An 18,412-nucleotide genomic window follows, 5' to 3' on the forward strand; every position below is an offset into this window, starting at 1 on the left:
TTCAGCTTGCCACTGCAGGAACAAGCACCCCGGTGATGATCACACTTGAACTTTTCTCGTTAGTTGTGGATCTGTGTAACATTATAATATCCCTTACGTGACAACTCCCAGGGTCGACGAATCGTACAGCGAGTCCTATGGAGACTCAATGAGACCATTCCCAATAGTAGGGATGAGCTTCATGCATGTTTTCAGCTGGTCACATCTCAATTGCAGTGGTGCCCATACCAACATATAAACAGACACCTTTCTCGCTCAGCTCCCAATCGTGCGCCTACCACCCACTTCCATTACATCTCCTGGCGTACCTTGCTAGAATCAACCATCCAATCCAAACTATAACCATGAAGTTCACCGCCGCCCTTCTTGCCCTTCCCCTCGCCGCCAGCGCCTGGAAAGTCACCACCGGTTACTGGGCCAGCTCCGAGGTCGATTACTGCACTTCCGCAACCCTGGCCAAGGGTCTCGAAGTAACCGTCAGCGAACTGCCCAAGAACCAGAAGGTTATGTTATTCTCGGACGCCGATTGCGAGGACCTCGAATTCTCGATTGCAGAGGCCGGCACCACCGCGCTGCCGACGGATATCAAGAGCTTCCAGGTGTTGGAGTTTGAGCCCAACACGAAGCGCAAGGATTTGAAGTAAGAGTTGTTGGTATGCCATTGGACCAATTTTTATTTTGTGATCTGTGCTGATGGAAATAGAACATGGTTCGCATGACGATAGAGCTTCAGGAGCGGCACCTGTGGAAGCGTGTATAATATTACCACCAATATAAACTTGATAAGCTTTACTGGTCAGCGGCAATGGTTGATGATATCGTATATCGCACTGTATGTAATCAGGATAGAACGTCTTGCCGCAAAAGTCCACCGTGTCTTGAACATCTTCCTCTCGTTATTATTCATTGTGGTGAAAGCAGAGAAGACATCTGCCAATATTTCCTCTAATCATGGCTCGCGGAATGATGAAATGAACCTCCACTACTGGCAAAGCAGACTGCCACAACGAATTGTCACAATCCAAGAACCCTCGGCAGAGTTCTTCAAGAACATAAATAACGTTGGCACCCATAAATCTTCCGTAGCGTCGTGTGGCGCGGCTTGACCCCGGTCTTCATGACGAATTGCGGGGAAAATGCGAGACTGACGATATATCAAAAGAGCTACTCTCCGGCGGGGTTATGATCTTACCAAAACTATAGCGGGAAAGCCCACTATTGACCGAGCTACACTGCGAGTAGATCAAATTTACCGAGATGCACGTTGATCGACTCCTTCAGAGTTCCTATAAATACGGCCTCAACGACACCATGAGACCATACACTGCAGACCATCCACAATAACGCAACGCCAACATGGCGAATGTCTTCTCCAGGCTCATCACGGCCCTTACAGGGCTCCTGGCCTTGATTTCCTCCACTTCTGCATTCACAAACCCCATACGCAACCCAGGGGGAAGCGATCCGTTCATGGTGTATACTGGCGGGTACTACTATCTCATGACCACAACATGGACGGACGTTGAGATGGCACGCGCAACCACCATCGAGGGTCTCAAGACCGCCGAAAAGAAAGTGGTGTACTCTACCTCGACTACCTCACGATGCTGCAATGTCTGGGCTCCCGAGGTCCACTACCTCGGCGGCAAGTGGTACATCTACTACACGGCCGGCGAAACCACTGATCTGGACGGCCAACGGCTCCACGTTCTCACCGGTAAGACACCATGGAAACTTCCCCATTCAACGAAATACTGACAGTTCAGGCGGCTCCACTCCCTGGGACACATTCACCTACACCGGCCAACTAACAACCGAATGGTCCATCGACGCCTCCGTCCTCCGCACCAACCAATACGGCAACTTCCTCATGTTCTCCTGCTTCCACGGCGTAACCTACCAGTCCATTTGCCTGCAGCAGCTGGGCTCGGACTATGTCTCCCTCACCGGCGACATTTCCGTCATTTCGCAGCCCACCGAGACATTCGAGACGCACGGCACACCCGTCAACGAAGGCCCCGTCGCCCTCTACTTCAACGGCGTCACATACATCGCCTACTCGGCTTCCTACTGCTGGACACCGTACTACTGTCTGGGCCTGTTGACCTGGGACGGAACAACCAACCCCACCTCGGCCAGTGCCTGGACGAAGCACAATGGATGTGTGCTGTCCTCGGCGAACGGAAACTATGGCACGGGCCACAACTCGTTCTTCCAGAGCCCGGATACCACGCAGACGTGGATCGCGTACCATGCGACAAATAACAGTGCTGGTGCTTGTGATAATACTCGGTACACGATGGTCCAGTTGCTTGGGACGCATAGCGATGGTAGCCCGAACTTTGGGACGTCGGTGCCTTTCAGTCATGTGTACAGTGAGCCCAGTGGAGAATAGGCGATATGCAGTGGAGGAGAAGGTATCAGCAGAATGGGGATGTCAACTACGACGAAGTCCCCGATTGATAAAAGGGATGTATTTGCAATGTCTGATTGAAGACTATATCTATGGAGTCATGATTCATGATTGGACAATGTATTGGCGTGATATGGCATAAACAAATTATACCATCCTTCTAGGACAATAGACATCATTCTACAACCATTCTCTGATCAAATGCAAACATCGAAAGCGTACAATCATGTAGTCCCAAATCCAAGACTCCCAAACCCTATACGGAGTGCACACTCCTGAGGCTACGTGGATTAAATGAATATATATAATGAAATCACCTCAGTAAATATAGTCTCACAGCCACAAGTCAGGTACTGCGTCAAATAGCAACTTCAACTCTCGAGCTTTTTCGGTGCACACTCATTTAGAACCTTCTCCCATCTAGCAGAACCCATGAGAAGGGCATTAGGTAGCGGTCTCTCGTCACGCTGGCCACAAGAACTGTTAGTAATAAGACGACGTAAACAGAATCAAGAATGTTACCTTGACGCGCGGCTGATCCTGTTCATCACCATCATACTACGACAGAGCGAAAGAAAGTCAGCACTATCACACCAACCACTGGGAGAATCTCACATCATTAAAGTGCTCGCTCATCCGCATCCTCAAGAAGCACTTGAATGGCATCGTATCCTGAAGAATAAAGTCATATAACTCCTTGGCTCGCGGGTCCGTGTCCGGCTTCAGGGCCGCAAAGAGCTCGTCCCGGATGATCGTCCATCCATCATGGCGGTCGAGACCCAGCGCGTAGACCAGATTGCCAAGGTGGTTCTGGAAGATGGAGTGGTGAATCTTGCTCCAGATGTCCTCGAGATTTTTCGTGCATCCTGGAGAGGTCATGCACAGGTTTATGCCAAGTTTCTCGAGCGTGGGGACGTGCACCTTGATTCCCTCAAAGTCTCGGACGACGAACCCTGTGATTTTTCTGGTATCACGACACACGCGAACCAGGGCGTTTTGTCCATGAGCCTCCATGCCGATGCCGTACTGCACCAGCGAAGGGAGGACAGCCCGCAGAAAGCCCGCCACATACCTAGATCAATATCAGTCTCTTCTTCTATTGCCCTCCAGCGGAGAAGAAATTACTCTTTGAGCCAATCATGCTTCTGCTCGACAGTTTCCAGACCAAAGACAATCTCCGCATGAGTCCGAGGATCGTTCGCGGGTTGTTGAGCCAGAGACCCGGCGATGATCAGCGCCTCATTGTTCGCGTTAGCTCTGGCCTCAAGATCCTCACGCAGAATGCAGCCAATATGACGCGCTTTATCCTCGTTTTCCTGCGTATCTCCTTGCGCCGTCTGGTTCCCCGCCACAGACGCAACTTCTTTAAACCACCACAGATCCGGCGGGAAGAATTCGTGCAGCTGCTTCCTTACCAGCTGTCCGCCGAGGGTTTGGCAGGGTCGGATCGCCCTCACATCCGAGGTGATCTGGCACGCGATGGACAGTTTGATGTGGTAGGGGAAGTTGAGTTCCGGGCGCAGGGTGAGGGTGCGCATCGAGGCTTGCGTGTCTGCGCAGCCGGAAACTGTCTTGACCAGGACGGCACTGGGGAAGTGGCGAAAGACGCAGGGGAGTTGAAGACGGAGACAGGGGACAACGACCCTGTCGGCAGTCTCGGGAGCGGGGACGTCCAGCTGCGCCAGCAGAGGCTGCAGTGACTCCTCGAAAGGACCCGAGATGGAGATCTCATCCCGTAAGACGGACACGAATGCCAGCGTTGGCGTGAGGAATTCGGGCAGATCTCTGGGCTCAACTGGGGCTAAGCCTTCCTGCGCATAGCACAGTCTATGAAACTGACGGACGATTAAACAGGGCGAACCTTGCAGAGGGACGACTACATACCGGATGAGTCGGGTGTCCCCAGATCAGCGCTCGTTCCCACAAGACCGACGGCGAGTTGAGGTCTAATGGCCCAGGGGAGGAGTGCAATTCCAGCCACTTCTCTGCTCATTCATCAGCATGACTTGGGAGACGGGGGAGTCTTTACCAACCTGTGTTTGCCTCACTATTCTCCAACCCCAACGCTATCTCTTCCAGTGTAGACGCCTCGACATGCTCCGTGAACAAGCTACTTGCAAACTGAAACAAAGCCCCCGAACGAAGCTCCCGCCGCTCAGACGTCCCATCCACGAGAGTAACAGGCATTTGCAACATCTCCGGGCGCACGAGCGACACGATCCGCGCAGAACGCATGAAAATACCGGCCTGCGCGCTTGGCTGGAGTCTGACGCGGATGCATTTTTCCGGCTTCTCTGTATTGCAGGAGTTCCTGAACAGACACAGGTACGGTTCTTCAGATTCGAATGTCTCTAAAGTCCCGCTGACAAGACCTTCGTTCAGAATCTGGCAGAGAAGACGTTTGGCTACCTCGAACGAGGCTCGTTCGCTTATTGGTGGCACAGTCATGTCAAAGGTGAATATGCTATTCAGTCAGGATGCCACTACTCAAGTCAAAAGATGTCACGAGATTTACGGAATGCCCTATGAAGAATTGAGACCTGGACGAACTGACGAGATGTGCGCCGGCTTCCTATGGTCTGAAGCTGGAAGTTAACTGACGCAGTAGGTTGCTATGGCCACTGCACGGCTCATTTGAGACTTGTGGGCTGCCAGAACCTAGGCAACGTTGTGACTGGGTCTTGCATGAAGCTCTCACTCCGCTAGTTCCACTAACGCAATAGTTGCAGCCCTTTTTTGCAGATGGACTATGGAGTAAGGTTCTCGGATCTACAGGCGCTGGGCCCAGTTCTGTGCCTTGGAAATGGCAGGCGGGTTCGAAACCAGCTGAACAGTGGAGATGCCGATCCAACCTACGTACATACAGCTAGTAAATTGCAAAACTGAAAGTTCCATGGTAGTGTTCTGTAAGGCAGATACAGCACGCACTCCTATTTCCTACCCGTCCTCATTCGTGGCCTCCCGTGGCTCATTCTCTCCACCGATCCTTGGTGATCTTCACCTTGACCACGCCCTGGATGATTGGCGCGAACTGGTCAATGATCTCCATATCCGCTGCTGTCGTCTCGTACAACTCCATCTCAAGTCGCGAAAACACCACGGCGATGGACGCATACAGCATCATATAAGCCAAACTAAACACCCTCATTAGCTTTATTCTCCATGGATCTCGGGGAAGACAGTACTTCTTGCCGATGCATTGCCTGCGCCCCTTGCTGAATGCGATAGCCCACTTCTCCAGATCCTGGCCGTTGTCGCCGAGCCAGCGCTCTGGGATGAATTCGTGCGGGTTCGGGAAAATCTCCTCGTTCAGTTCGACGACGGGATGGATCATCGATATTTGAGTCTATTCGACCTCCACGTCAGATACCTTCCATTAACGAAAGATGTCTTACTTACACCACCCGGAATGTGGTAGCCGCCGATATCCACTCCACCCTTTGGCACAACCCTAGGAAGGAAGCCCGGCACGGTATTACTCAACCGCAGACACTCCTTGACCACTGCCGTCTGGGAGATTCTCAGATACACTTCCAGGGGAGATTGACGAAGGGAACATACCAGATAAGGCAACGCCATAATCCTGCGATGGTCGAATTTCTCTCGAATGAAGGGGCTAGCCTCCAGCAGCTCCGCCTCCAGCTTCGCCTTCGCCTCGGGGCTGTTGAGCAGGAAATATGTCCCGAAGGAGAGCACATAGCTGGTCGCCTCCATGCCGGCCACGAGATAATTCAAGATATCGTCAAAGAGTTGGTCCGGGCGCAGAGGCTCGCCGGTCTTGCGTTTTGCTTCGATCATCAGGTCGAAGTAGGTGCTGCGACTTTCGACGGGCTTTCCCGCATCATGTGCGGCGATGCTCTCGTCTAGCCACCCTTTGAATAGCTGCAAAGGGTTAGAGCGTAGAGGTTAGGGACAGGGCGGAGACTGACCTCCTGTAAGTTTCTCAGGCCCGGTTGAAGCCTCTCCACCACAAAGGCAGGAAAGGAATCAATAACCCAGTTCAAAATCGGGTAGTAGAATCCTAGGTTATAGTCAGCGACATCGCCGTGGCATATGAAGCAATCCCGCTTACTCGGCCAGGTGATAGCAGTAAATCGGTCAATACTCAGCATGAACGAGTGGTAATGATCCGCCTCCTGGGGTGAGTCGATCAAACCCAGCGGCCGATTAAACAGCAGATACGACACCATATCTGCCTGGGACAATCCAGGGACGGTCAGCAGGATTCCAGTCTAGCCATGGATCCGGGTGATGCTGCTGTCTTACCGCGACTGACCGGTAGATGCGTTGGATGACGGAGGGTTTGCCCTCTCTCCCCTGGCGCGCCATTGACTCGGTCGATCTGTTCAACAATGCCGCCATCATCGGGGCAAGGTCATCGGCCGTTTTCCTGGAGAACAAGGAACCGACGATGCTGCGGTACTGTTTGTGCTCCTCGGGATCGGTGATGGTAAGGATCGATCCATCGATGCCGAGCAACTTGTAGACTCCGGGGTCTTTGTGATAGTCCGTGCCAGAGTTGTAGATCCTAATGTCATGCAGTCAATTGATATCCTGATGTTTACGGTTGGAGGATTGCCGTACGTATGGTAGTAACTGGGATCACCCACGTGGACACGATTGGTCCCAAGCCGGATGACGGGGGAGTCTGATATGCTTAGCGAGGTCCAGAATGTTCAAGCTAAACACTGACTGTATGCTTTGTGCAATTGAACGGCACGCTTGGACAATCCTTGCCTCAGAATGTTATAGTAGGCTTCGTACAGATGAGTCGCCGCCGCCAGACGGGGACCGGGAATGCCGCTCAGCGGGTGGAAGTAGATCCGTGTGGTGTACTTGTAGAAGAGATAGAAAAGTAATGTTCCAAGAAGGAGCCCGGGGGCTTGAATCGATAATGCATGGAAAGTATCTACGCTGATGGCGCTGCGGCGGCCAGAAATGGCCCAGGTTGAGTTGAATTGTGCCATCATCAGTTTTGGTCGAAAGGAAGCACAAAGGGAGTTGGTCTAGATGAACTGCCTCGGCTGCTAAGAGCAGGATATTTCATGTCTAAGACCATTGGATAGTGCATATCATTGTCTCGGCATCATACGAATTTACTTGGTACGACAGATGGGGTACACCATACTCCGCACAATTCATGTCTGTCCCACTGAGAGGGGCAATGGATCAGCTCCTGATCTGAATCTACCAGGCTATGACGGACATGGATAGGATCATCACTGGACATGGAACACTGAACAGTCATGAGCCAGTCGTCATCTTTGACCTCCAGATGGTCCTGTGGGGCATTCGTTCAGTTCAGCCCTTGATATTATAATTTACACGTATAGCACGACACAAACTATGGCAATACCTGGAATAAAACACTAGAATATTTGCAGTAGTACTATACGCCACATGTATTTTATTGACAGTCGTCATGCATAGCTCAAGGAGTGAACTAATCATGTACTCTGTATGTGACTCCTCAGACTCTAGGTAATCCTTAAAGATGCAGATTTCACCGCTACTTTCGTCCTGCAAAGCGCAGTGACAGTCTGCCTTTCCGCACCGAAATGGCCTATGTAGAGAACTGAGGTCAGCTATCCGACGACGAAGTTAGCTCGGTAAAACACAGTTTCATGCACAGTTGAGGGCAATTTCAGTGTAGAATGGATCGATGTCGAGGGCGATTGTGGTGTACTGGGGAAATAAAATACTCTGGAATCTACAATAGTATACATATGTCCAATCAGGAAATATACAAGTCACTCTGTACAAGAATCACTCTCCAACCTCCCTCTGGCAATTATCTCCTTGAGCATGGCTCTCTCTTGATCCTGCTCGACCATCTCGCGAAAGATCCCATTCTCCCTTTGCATCAGCTCCAGCGGACTCCCAAACTCAACCGCCCTCCCAGCATCCAGCACCAGGACCCGCTCAAAATCAGCTACTGTGCCCAGCCGATGCGCAACGACCAGCAACGTGGTAGAACCGCCCCCAAAGACCGTCCGGACGCACTGCTGGATCAGCCGGTCACTCTGCTTGTCCACCGCCGATGTCGCCTCATCCAGCACCAAGATCTTAGGTCGCCGGACGATCTCCCGCGCGATACAGAGCAGCTGGCGCTGGCCTTGCGAGAGATTGCTACCCCCGGCGGCCACCGCGCGATCCAGAGGCGAACAATCACCGGTTGCGCACGGAGAGTCAATGGTCCACCGGACGCTTTCCAGCGCGCGGAGGAGCTCGCTCTCCTCGTGCTCCTCGAACGGATCCAGGTTCGACCGGATTGTCCCGCGGAAGATCGACGGGTCCTGCGGGATAACTGCGATCCGGCCGCGGAGCACCTGCAGCTTCAGCTGTGAGATATCGAGGCCATCCACAAGGATCCGGCCGTGTGCCGCTTCCAGGATCCGGAATAGCGCCAGCACAAGAGAGGACTTGCCGGCGCCCGTGCGCCCAACCACAGCCACGCGCTGGCCTTCCTCCACCCGGAAATTGATGCCCTGCAGCACGGGGGGTAGATGCGGCGCATGTCGCACGGCAAGATCGGAGACTTCTATGCGGCCCCGGGTGGGCCAGGCGGCGGGTGCATCGCGGCCGTCGTACCGCTCCGTCTCGAGCCGCGCGTACTCGCGCACCCGCTCGACGCTATTCATATCCTGCTCGAGGAAGGCGTAGTAGCGGATCACCAGCCCGATGGATGCGGAGATCTGCATCGTGAAACTGAGCGCGAACCCGGCGGTCCCGGCGTCGACGTCGCGCAGCGAGACGATCAGCGCGGCGGAGGCGGCGGAGAATGCGGCCCCGATCATGTTGATGCGGAAGCCGAGCCAGCGCGTGAGCAGGCGTAGAGACCAGTACGCCCGGCTGTGGTTGTCGACTTTGTCCAGTAATGAGCGGCGGTATGCATCGACCCGGCCGAAGGCACGGATGACGGGAAGTCCGGCCAGACACGCGTCGAAGTGTCCGTAGATGGGGCCCTTGGCGGCACTCGTGAGGCGATTGAGCATGCGGGATGCGCGCAGGTAGGTGTGTGCGAAGCGGAGATACAGGAGGACCAGGGCGGCTGCGACAAGCAGGACGAGGGGGCTCACGAGGGACCCTGCCGCAAGGGCCATGGCGACGTCGGCGACGCGATCGAGGGTATTGCGCAGGTCTTTCGCCAGTCGTGAATCGATGACGGTCACATCGGATGAGAACCGGGCCAGAATGCGGCCAGAGGGGGTGGCAGCGTGCCATTGCAGCGGAGCGCGGAGGATCGTTCGGAGCATCTGATTGAACAGGCGCTGGGAGGCTCGAAAGGCAACACGGATGATGACATAGCAGCGGGCAATTCCAACCATGCCAGTAAGGAGGGATAGTCCTAGGTAGATAGCGAAATCATACCGGAGATTATCGGGGTAATCGGAGGGCGTTTCTGGTTTGCGGGCATCTCGACTGGTCCAGAGCTTGATGCACCAGGCCTGATGTGGAAGATTAGCAACACCATTTTGGACAAGTAGAATACAAGAGATTATGACTCACCCGACCCAGCATGAGCCCGCTATATCCGACAAATGACACGATTACCAGAGCCCAGTGAAATACTGCACCTCCTTGGCTCAAGTATGCCCGGATTGCCTCCCAGCTCAGCCCTGCGGTTTCCTCGTCATCTCTACGAGGAGCCTGAGTATGTTCTATCTCAGGCTCGCTCTCCTGCAGTCCATCATCATCAACTGTCGCCACAGAGTGCACCCTGCCCAGTTGCTCCTGTCGAGCATCCTCCACCGACATCGCAACCGCAGTGCCATTGCCCAGGGACACCAGGTATTCTGCCGAAGACAGGCAGAGGTCGACATGATGCGTCACCAGGATCCGGGTCCTCCCACGGGCGATCTCTCCCATCAACGCATGACGATGGAGATGGGCCCGCGTATGTACATCTACGGCGCTGAAGAAATCGTCCAGAAGCAGGGTATGCGCGGGACTGTACAATGCCCGAGCAAGGCACACCCGCCATCTCTGACCACCGCTTAAATTGACGCCGTCAGTCCCAATCTCTGTCAGGTCTCCGGCCGGTAACCGCTCCAGATCCTTTTCCAGGGCGCAGGCGAATAGAACGTGCGCGTACCGGTCCGGTTTGAAGGGAGTACCAAACAGAATGTTGTCTCTGATAGTTCCTCGCTCAATCCATGGGACCTGTGGAAGGTATGCTATCCCACCTCTGGGGGAGTATTGACCGGGCTTGGTCTGGATGTGGGAAGGAGTTGGAGCTCTAATTGTACCAGTGAGAAGATCGGATTCTCCAAGGATGGCGGTCAGGAGGAGACTCTTCCCCGTTCCTGTGGCGCCCGTGATGATGCTCAATGCACCCCTGGGAAATTTGAGATTCACACCGCTGAGGGACGCCGCGGACGAAGGCCATGCCAGTGTCGCGTCCCGGAATTCAATCACCTCGGACGGCATCACGCTTGACACATGATCGGGCTCGGAGAAGAAGCGGCTGAGGCGGTGCATACTCACAAAAGCACCGGCGCACATGGAGACAACATCCGGCAGCACACTCAGCGACATCTCAATGGAATTCAGCACTGCAATCGTCGTGAAGGCAGTGGTCGCAGTCAGATTACGGCGACTCAGCAGTGCTACCCCCAGAGCCGCCGCGGAGAGCAGAATCGGACTCAAAAAGTACACGGAGAACATGAATGTCTGCCACAGATACGCGGACCATTGCGCGCGCATCTCCTCGCCCCGCAGGTTACCAACTCTCGCTTCCCATCGATCCTCAAGGGCGGCGAATTTGACATGCTGGATGCCCCGTAGGACCTCCGTGACGAGGGTCAGTCTCTGGTCGCGGGACCGGTGCAAATTGCGCTGGCTCCGAGAATATCTCCTGACCGTGTACGAATTGCCGCAGCTAGTGAGGACGAGGACGATCGCGCAGGCCAGCAGGCCGTCCCACCCCAAGAGAGTCCACAGGAAGACTGATGCCACCAGCAGCTTCGCCGGCGTCTCGTAAAGTTGAAAGGTCAAGCAGACAAAGTCGGCGACGGTCTTTGCATCCACCGCGGCCAAGCTGATAGGATTGAGCGGGCCGTCAATATCACTCCCCTTTGCTCTGATTGTCTTGGAGGTACATGCCGCACCCGCATTCCGGCGAACGGCCTTGTCGAAGACGGCTACTGTCAGCCGCTGCTGCACGCGGATGGAAAGCTTGCCGTAGGAGATCCAATACTTTAAGCTATCCAGGACGGCCGTTGCCATGGTCGAGGTGCAGAGAAGGACGAGGAACGCGTATAAGCGGGCCTCGTCCCTTTCGCCCTGTCGGGATTTCTCTAGCGTGGCAAGGATCCTCATCACGGCGAACTGGGGCACGAATCCCAGGAGTGATGAGCTCAGTGTGATGATTCCCTGCAAGGACAGGAGACCAAGCTCGGACCGTAGAATCACCATCCACAGCCCTCGAGCGCCGGCAGTTCCACCGCTCATCATCTGAAAGCAGGTGCGGAGTGCACTCTCAGCCCGCAAGCTATAGCAGAGCTCGGGCAAGTCGCTAATCCGCACTGTGCGTGATTTCATTGTTTTCAGCCATGGCGCTATCCAGCTGAAGCTCAGCCATTCCAGGTAGGATGTTGAGTATTCCCGATCCACGGGAGTCCCGTTGTGGAATACATCTGGACGTCGTGGGACCAGAAGATTCAAGACAATTGCGCAGAGACTCAGTGCAATTTGGAGCCCGATGAGGAGGCTTTCCGGCGTCAAATATTCGTTGTAATTATAAAGATCACTCAGCTGCGCGAGGAGGACAATGACCGCCACTGCGAAACTAAGCGCGGCTCGCAACGCAATTGAATAAGGTGCGGGAGCCGGGAGACGGAGAAACAAAGCACTACACTGCAGGACAAGAAATGCCTGTTGATTTGATTCTATCAGCTGGGATTGCCTATGGGAAATATATCGCCTTCAACAGGCCGATACAGACGTCAACTCACCCAGGTAACAGCTTGCAACAAGTCCACCACGGGCACACCACGCCGTTGAAGTCCCAGGGACCGTCCAATCTTCGCCATGGAGACAGCGCTGCCGAGTCCAACACACGCCCCCGTCAGTCGGTGGATATTCCGCGCCGAGGCGTTTTTGATGGACTCGGCCGTTGCCTCTCCGTCTTGATCCGCGTAGAACTCGGCCAGTAGACGCATCGATTTCCGCTTGCGTCGCCATGTTACCAGGACCAGATTCCTGTATGCATATGCGCCCAGCAAGATGACGGTGAATAGTCCCGCTGCACTGAGCCAGGCGAGGGACCCATTTCGCGTTGGGTATAGAACAGTGCTATGTTGTTGGCCAGGCAAGGATTCCTGTCGCCCAGGTGGGATCTGAAGAGTGAGCTCCATTAGCAAGCCTCCGTAGAGTTTGAAAACTGTAAAGGTAGAGCAACTTGATAGGAACTACAGGAAAACCATAGCGATCAGGCCAAGTCTGTTAATCTTCGCAGATTGAACGTGGCCCAGTCGACGTTTGAAAATAGTAGATGTATGGAAATCTCTTTCTTAGCATTACTGGAATTCTATCTCATACAAGGGCTCAAGTTAGTTGTATTGTGATTCAGCTAGGGAGCTATCCCTTGCGAGACCATTCCGAGCTATTGAAATGTGGACAGCTCTGCTATCTATCCTGATGATCTCATGAACAATGTCAGTCGGTTTGATTTGTCATTCGAGACAGGGAAAGAGTCCAAGAATATGTGAGTAGGCTGGACAGGGTTTGATCGTGATACGCCAGTCTATTTGATGTAGACCGAAGATCTTTTGATATAGACATATGACGAAGGAAAGACGAAAGAAATGTGAACATCTTGGATGAGAAGACATTACGGATACTCTATGGAGTAATCACTACTGATCTGCGAACCACCTGTTGACCTATGGCCTGCCCTGTAACAATATTCGGTCGGTTGAATCCTCAGCTTTGTGGTTGACGTGTCATAGTTCCAGTACCTGCTAGGAACCAGGGGATAGATAGGTTCATTCCAAGTTCCAGCGTGTCTCCACTTGGTCAAAGTCAATCAATCCATGAGCAAGGAGCTCAGCTGCCAGTCTGCCACAATATGTAACTATCGCTTTGTTGGCACAGTCACAGCTCACTGCGCAACCTCTTGTCAAGCTCTTCGTAGAAAGTACGTCTCGGCTTGTTGCACGCATGACGATTGACAAACCCAGGACCGTGGCTGGCTGGCCCCAGCAGCACGATCTGTGATCCCCGCGCCCAATTCGTCAGTCAGTCCTGCGGGCCTTGAGAGATCTACATGAACTAAGACGTCGCGGGAACAATCACCGAGTAGTTCTTGCAGATTGAGACATTTCCATGGTCTGCGCCGCAATTACCGTGAGATCGACATCGTCAAAGTTCAGTTCATCCGGTAAGCTGGGTTTACAGTCCAGACCTCGTATTCCTTCCTGGGGAATGATCCTTTGCCTATTGTAGGAAGGATGTGCAGAGAGGCACCCCATAGTGCCATAACCCTACATTTACCGGGGAATACACACGTTGTTTTGTGTAAGTTGAAAATTTCACTGTATATTACTCCACAGAAAGCAACTCTCAAGCTCCCAGTCCCACCTCTGCAAACAAGTCCTTGAGCACTTCGGCTATGTGAGATCCATACAACCCCTCAACCACATCGAATGCGTCCAGCTTGATCGTCTCAGGGCGAGTATTATGTCGATCCTGAGCTCGGACAAGTTCCTGCTTCCCCTCCGGAGCCAGTCCTTGGCACAATCGCAACACAAAGGGCTCGGGAGACGGGTCATCCAGGTAGAGATTCGAGCCTGTCTCATTGCTGTTGATAAATATACGCCGACAGAGATACACCTCGAGTAGATGAGGGACAGCCGCAGACGCTGGCAGCGACGCCCGCAGCTTCTTCAGCAGTTTTTGACTGCGCGAGTAGATCCGTCGCTCGAACGCGTCGTCGACGCTGATCAGTAATTTTGATGTTGCTTCGTCGCCTTCTGTGGTGTTGACGTGAGTCTGTTCCAAAGCCGGCCTTAGGACCTGGTACACGTAGAACAGATAGCTCAAGGCCCGGAAGTCCGTCACTTTCTCGTTCTCCGGGACCAGCGAGTAGAAGCGGACCCATGTAGTGTCTTCCGTCTGGACAATTTGCAGTATATCATCCACGTCGGGGAGGACGCTGTTTGCCAGTGAGTCACAGATCAGCTGGAATACTAGGTCCGCTAAAGGCGAGACCTGGACGTCCAGTTTTCGACGGTGAGGGGTCCCAACCCACCGTCGGGATAGCTCGTGGTCGATGAGGCGGCAGAACACCCGGGAAAGCTGGTGGTGGCGCTTCTCGACGGCGTGCATCCATTGAAGTGCCTCGGGGAAGGTGCAGCATCCGTCGCGGAGACGCTCCTCGAGGGAGTGGTAGTAGTGGAAGCTGGGGATGTCGAGGCGGATATTCAGTGGTGTCGGCCCGTATGGATTATTTGCGGATAGGGCCGCAGCCAGGTCGGCGATGACGGGGACTGCGCGAGCGAGATATTCAACCTCGTAGAGTGTGATTTTGGAAGATAGGAGCCTGGACACGTCGAGCCGCTGACCCCGTGGCATACTCGACTGGATGATCCTTGATGCCCAGAGGCACATACCAGAGATAAGGGTGATATCTTGCACGACATCCATGGGCTGCGTCCGCCCTTCTGCCCCGGGGATAATCTGTGCCAGTGGGGTTGAGAAATGCAGGTAGTGGCTGGCTGTGGAATGGTTTCCTTCAGGCCGGAGGGACTGGTGATGGAATTGAGTCTTTTCGAACCAGGTAATGCCCTCGATCAGGCGGGCATGCCCTTCACAGGGTGGTCCTCCGACCAACCCGCTGCCCGTCACCCTCAACGGGACAGGATGTATAGTCTTCCCCTGGTTAATGAGGTTAGCGACCTTGACGGCGACCTTGCGGCCTTTGATGAACGCCTTGGTATATTTGGCTGCTTCATCGGCATTGTCGCTGCTGCTGTGTTCAGACCCTATATGAGGGAGATGATAGTATCCTAGGATCGCAGACGAGGTCTTTTGAGTGCAGTGCTCGATGTTATGAAAGGCAATAGCGGCTAGGGATCCAGCTGAGTGCTGGAGGTCGGCAACTGGAATCCTGTCTTCCATGGTACGTATTTAGGATCGTCAATGCTCTGAACGTCTGTCTGATATCCGCATGGTTGGAGGAAGATGAGATCTGTGGGTTTTGCGATCTATGTGATGTATTCTACCTGGGTCGACTTTAGACAGTATGTCCGTCTAACTGTACAATTGGGACATGAGCTGCAGGATAGTGACATGTGCCCGCAGTAATTCTACGTACTAAATCTTGTAGCAGCCGTCAATACGAAGATTGGCTGATGCATGGTTATTTCCATGGCATATACTTTAGACACCGTCATTGCTAGCAGCGTTCTATTGGTGCTGGCCTCGTTCGGATTTGATCCTCTCAGCAACAGAGTGGAGAATAGGTGCTATGACTATGAGGGCCCACACCAGCTGGACTCTCATGCATAGGAGAAGAATCTAAGGCATCGTGCCATGTGTGGTGATGTCGATCATGACGGGGTAATCGAATTGAAAATTACTTCGAATACTGGTTCTGCTTACCTGAGCTAGCAGAAGGTAAGGCAAGGTCTGCATCTTGTCCAGGACTGAAGGCGCATTTACTGATTCCTGGGAGACGTTCGAGTTGCGCCCCTAAAGCACTTCTCACCTCGAAGGGTCCGTACTGCGCCCTGAACACGGTCTTGACCACGGTCTTGACCACGAATAACTTCAATATCAACAAGCAAAACAAATAGCATTCATAATGGGTGAACTGGGCCCTGCATCAGCTCAACATGGAAGTGACAGTATTTCCTTCTCTGGCTCTTACACGCAGCCGCTCGGAGCTCCTCAACCTCCAAACGAACCTCATGTACGCAATCCAACATAATAGCTACAGTGCGTTACACTGACACCTTTCAGGCTATAAGCGTCTCCTTGCCCACCTGGGAGGCTGTGACTGCCGTAATGGCGGGCGCAGACTGGGCTATATGCCAGCTACAAACCAGCTATCCTAGGTTGTACCTTGGCATCCCTGCTCACTAGGCCAGCAAAGATGCCGATATCTGACACTCTTTTCCAGATTTGATATTCATAAATGTGTAAGAGAATTGCACGATGCCGTTCTGGCGAGATTCAAGCACCCGGCGCACACGGTGTGCCGAGCGTTTCCATCTCCTGAAGCTGCTGAGCGTTTTGTCTCAAGACTACAGAGAGAAGATCCCATATTATCTGTGCACACGGCGCGGTTCCATCTGCCTCATGATGCGGTTCCAGAGCTGGCAAAATGGGCAGCGTTCTCAGTCGTATTGTTTAATGAGAGTCTCGAAGAGGTGGCGTTCGAGTTCTGGGAATGGTTTGGGGATGGAATCTCCAGTAGACATGCGGAGTTTTGTCTAACTCAATTCTCCTTCCTGAATACTGGTTCGGATCAGCCTGAATATCAGACTGTGGGCCAAGATTCCCATGATCTGAGTGCGATGAACCTTCCAGAGTGGATTGACTCCTCTACCAAAGACAAAATGGATATCAAGTCTCGGCTTGCCAGCTCAGCAACATCAGCAGATCCAGCCTTGAAGCCCATGGGGAATGATGATGTACTCCTCTATGCCACTGGAATGGCTGCAATCAGCGCCATTGCCCGCGCGCTCGCTCGGACATCAGACGACTCTGGCGCTGTGGTGTACGGGTGAGTTGCACTCAATGAATCATGTTGCAAAGGTATCAAGCTGACAAAATGATAAGATGGCCGTACTCCGGCACCCCTCATTGCGTGCAAGGCTGTGGATTCAAGCGCTACACCATGTACGGTCACGGCTCGAAGGCGGATCTCGATTCGCTCGAGACCTTGCTGGTTTCAGAAACTCGATTCACGGTGCTGTTCTGCGAGATCACGTCCAATCCTCAGCTGTCCACGCCGGATCTGCATCGCATCCGAGATCTCGCCGACCGGTTTGGCTTCATCGTCGTGTGTGACGATACACTCGGCACATCCGTCAACGTGGATATCCTGCCATATGTCGATGTCATCATCACCAGCTTGACCAAGATCTTCAGCGGTGCAGGCAATGTCATGGGAGGAAGGTATGCGTTTCGGCTGTTCAGCACTCCCAGCTCGTTCATACTTACTGACCTCTACAGCCTCATGATTAACCCCAACTCTGGCCACTACAGTACTCTCCGCGCCCTTCTGACAACAACCTACGAGGACCTTTACTTCCCCCTCGACGCAAAGACAATTGCGCGCAACTCCTCCGACTTCGCAGCCCGCGTCCACAAATGCAACAAGAGCGCTCTGCAGATCGCAAATTTGCTCAACTCGCATGCATCCGTCGAATCCGTCAACTATCCCACCATGGTCCCGACTGCACCTCTATACGAGCGCTACCGCCGCCCCGACGGCGGATATGGATTCCTCCTCAGCGTCATCTTCCGCGAGCCCGAGAGCGCCGTGCTCTTCTACGACAAGCTGGATGTGTGGAAGGGGCCCACTGTCGGCACCAATTTCTCGATTTCCATCCCGTATTCGGCGCTGGCGCATGCGAAGGAGCAGGACTGGGCGGCGTCGCATGGGGTCCCGAAGCATATTGTGCGTCTGAGCGTTGGGTTGGAGGATTATGGCGATTTGTCTGAGCGGGTGAACCGGGCATTGCGGGAGGTGGAACTGAGAGAGAAGATGGGATAGAGATGTTGTTGCAGCCATATACTGTGGCATTATGGAGTGGACCTAAGGAGTACCTGAGGAAAGGAATCAAACATACAACATCGAGTATGGTACATTACACTGTTTTCAGTCGTAAATCCGAGCCTGTATTTTCAAATCCTGAGCATCCGCTTACTGTATTAAATCACAACGATCACGTCAATTGAAAATCAGTCCTGTAAATGGAAAGACGTGTCTAGCCCCAGCCATTCAATTGGATACTAAGGGAGTGTGAGTTCTCTGTACTACATTAA

The 18,412-nt window shown here is 53.4% G+C and overlaps 7 protein-coding genes across 7 annotated transcripts; 3 read left to right on the forward strand and 4 right to left on the reverse strand.

Annotated features, from left to right (window-relative positions):
* Positions 1-344: 344 nt before the first annotated feature.
* On the forward strand, positions 345-644 carry CDV56_108717 (uncharacterized protein; the record flags this gene model as incomplete). The annotated part of the gene is made up of 1 exon (XM_026762336.1): positions 345-644. One exon carries the CDS (start codon positions 345-347, stop codon positions 642-644), a length of 300 nt encoding a protein of 99 aa, XP_026617160.1.
* Positions 645-1,356: 712 nt separating this feature from the next.
* Positions 1,357-2,395, forward strand: CDV56_108740 (glycoside hydrolase family 43 protein; the record flags this gene model as incomplete). Its single annotated transcript, XM_026762359.1, has 2 exons — positions 1,357-1,717; positions 1,767-2,395. The coding sequence occupies 2 exons, from the start codon at positions 1,357-1,359 to the stop codon at positions 2,393-2,395; spliced, it is 990 nt and encodes a 329-aa protein (XP_026617161.1).
* A 389-nt stretch (positions 2,396-2,784) lies between these two features.
* Positions 2,785-4,861, reverse strand: CDV56_108768 (uncharacterized protein; the record flags this gene model as incomplete). Its single annotated transcript, XM_026762387.1, has 6 exons — positions 2,785-2,880; positions 2,936-2,971; positions 3,029-3,485; positions 3,539-4,248; positions 4,298-4,398; positions 4,447-4,861. The coding sequence occupies 6 exons, from the start codon at positions 4,859-4,861 to the stop codon at positions 2,785-2,787; spliced, it is 1,815 nt and encodes a 604-aa protein (XP_026617162.1).
* Positions 4,862-5,381: 520 nt separating this feature from the next.
* CDV56_108814 (cytochrome P450) lies at positions 5,382-7,380 on the reverse strand (the record flags this gene model as incomplete). Its single annotated transcript, XM_026762433.1, has 9 exons — positions 5,382-5,547; positions 5,599-5,759; positions 5,813-5,923; positions 5,975-6,295; positions 6,343-6,434; positions 6,486-6,609; positions 6,680-6,941; positions 6,998-7,061; positions 7,107-7,380. The coding sequence occupies 9 exons, from the start codon at positions 7,378-7,380 to the stop codon at positions 5,382-5,384; spliced, it is 1,575 nt and encodes a 524-aa protein (XP_026617163.1).
* Positions 7,381-8,163: 783 nt separating this feature from the next.
* CDV56_108862 (uncharacterized protein) lies at positions 8,164-12,771 on the reverse strand (the record flags this gene model as incomplete). Its single annotated transcript, XM_026762481.1, has 3 exons — positions 8,164-9,861; positions 9,923-12,289; positions 12,370-12,771. The coding sequence occupies 3 exons, from the start codon at positions 12,769-12,771 to the stop codon at positions 8,164-8,166; spliced, it is 4,467 nt and encodes a 1,488-aa protein (XP_026617164.1).
* Positions 12,772-13,978: 1,207 nt separating this feature from the next.
* CDV56_108942 (uncharacterized protein) lies at positions 13,979-15,535 on the reverse strand (the record flags this gene model as incomplete). The annotated part of the gene is made up of 1 exon (XM_026762561.1): positions 13,979-15,535. One exon carries the CDS (start codon positions 15,533-15,535, stop codon positions 13,979-13,981), a length of 1,557 nt encoding a protein of 518 aa, XP_026617165.1.
* Positions 15,536-16,220: 685 nt separating this feature from the next.
* On the forward strand, positions 16,221-18,140 carry CDV56_108975 (uncharacterized protein; the record flags this gene model as incomplete). Its single annotated transcript, XM_026762594.1, has 5 exons — positions 16,221-16,328; positions 16,379-16,473; positions 16,539-17,144; positions 17,201-17,539; positions 17,597-18,140. The coding sequence occupies 5 exons, from the start codon at positions 16,221-16,223 to the stop codon at positions 18,138-18,140; spliced, it is 1,692 nt and encodes a 563-aa protein (XP_026617166.1).
* Between the last annotated feature and the right edge of the window lie 272 nt (positions 18,141-18,412).

This window comes from Aspergillus thermomutatus (genome assembly GCF_002237265.1).
Source record: "Aspergillus thermomutatus strain HMR AF 39 chromosome Unknown NODE_28, whole genome shotgun sequence".
In the NCBI taxonomy this organism is placed as follows: Eukaryota; Fungi; Ascomycota; class Eurotiomycetes; order Eurotiales; family Aspergillaceae; genus Aspergillus; species Aspergillus thermomutatus.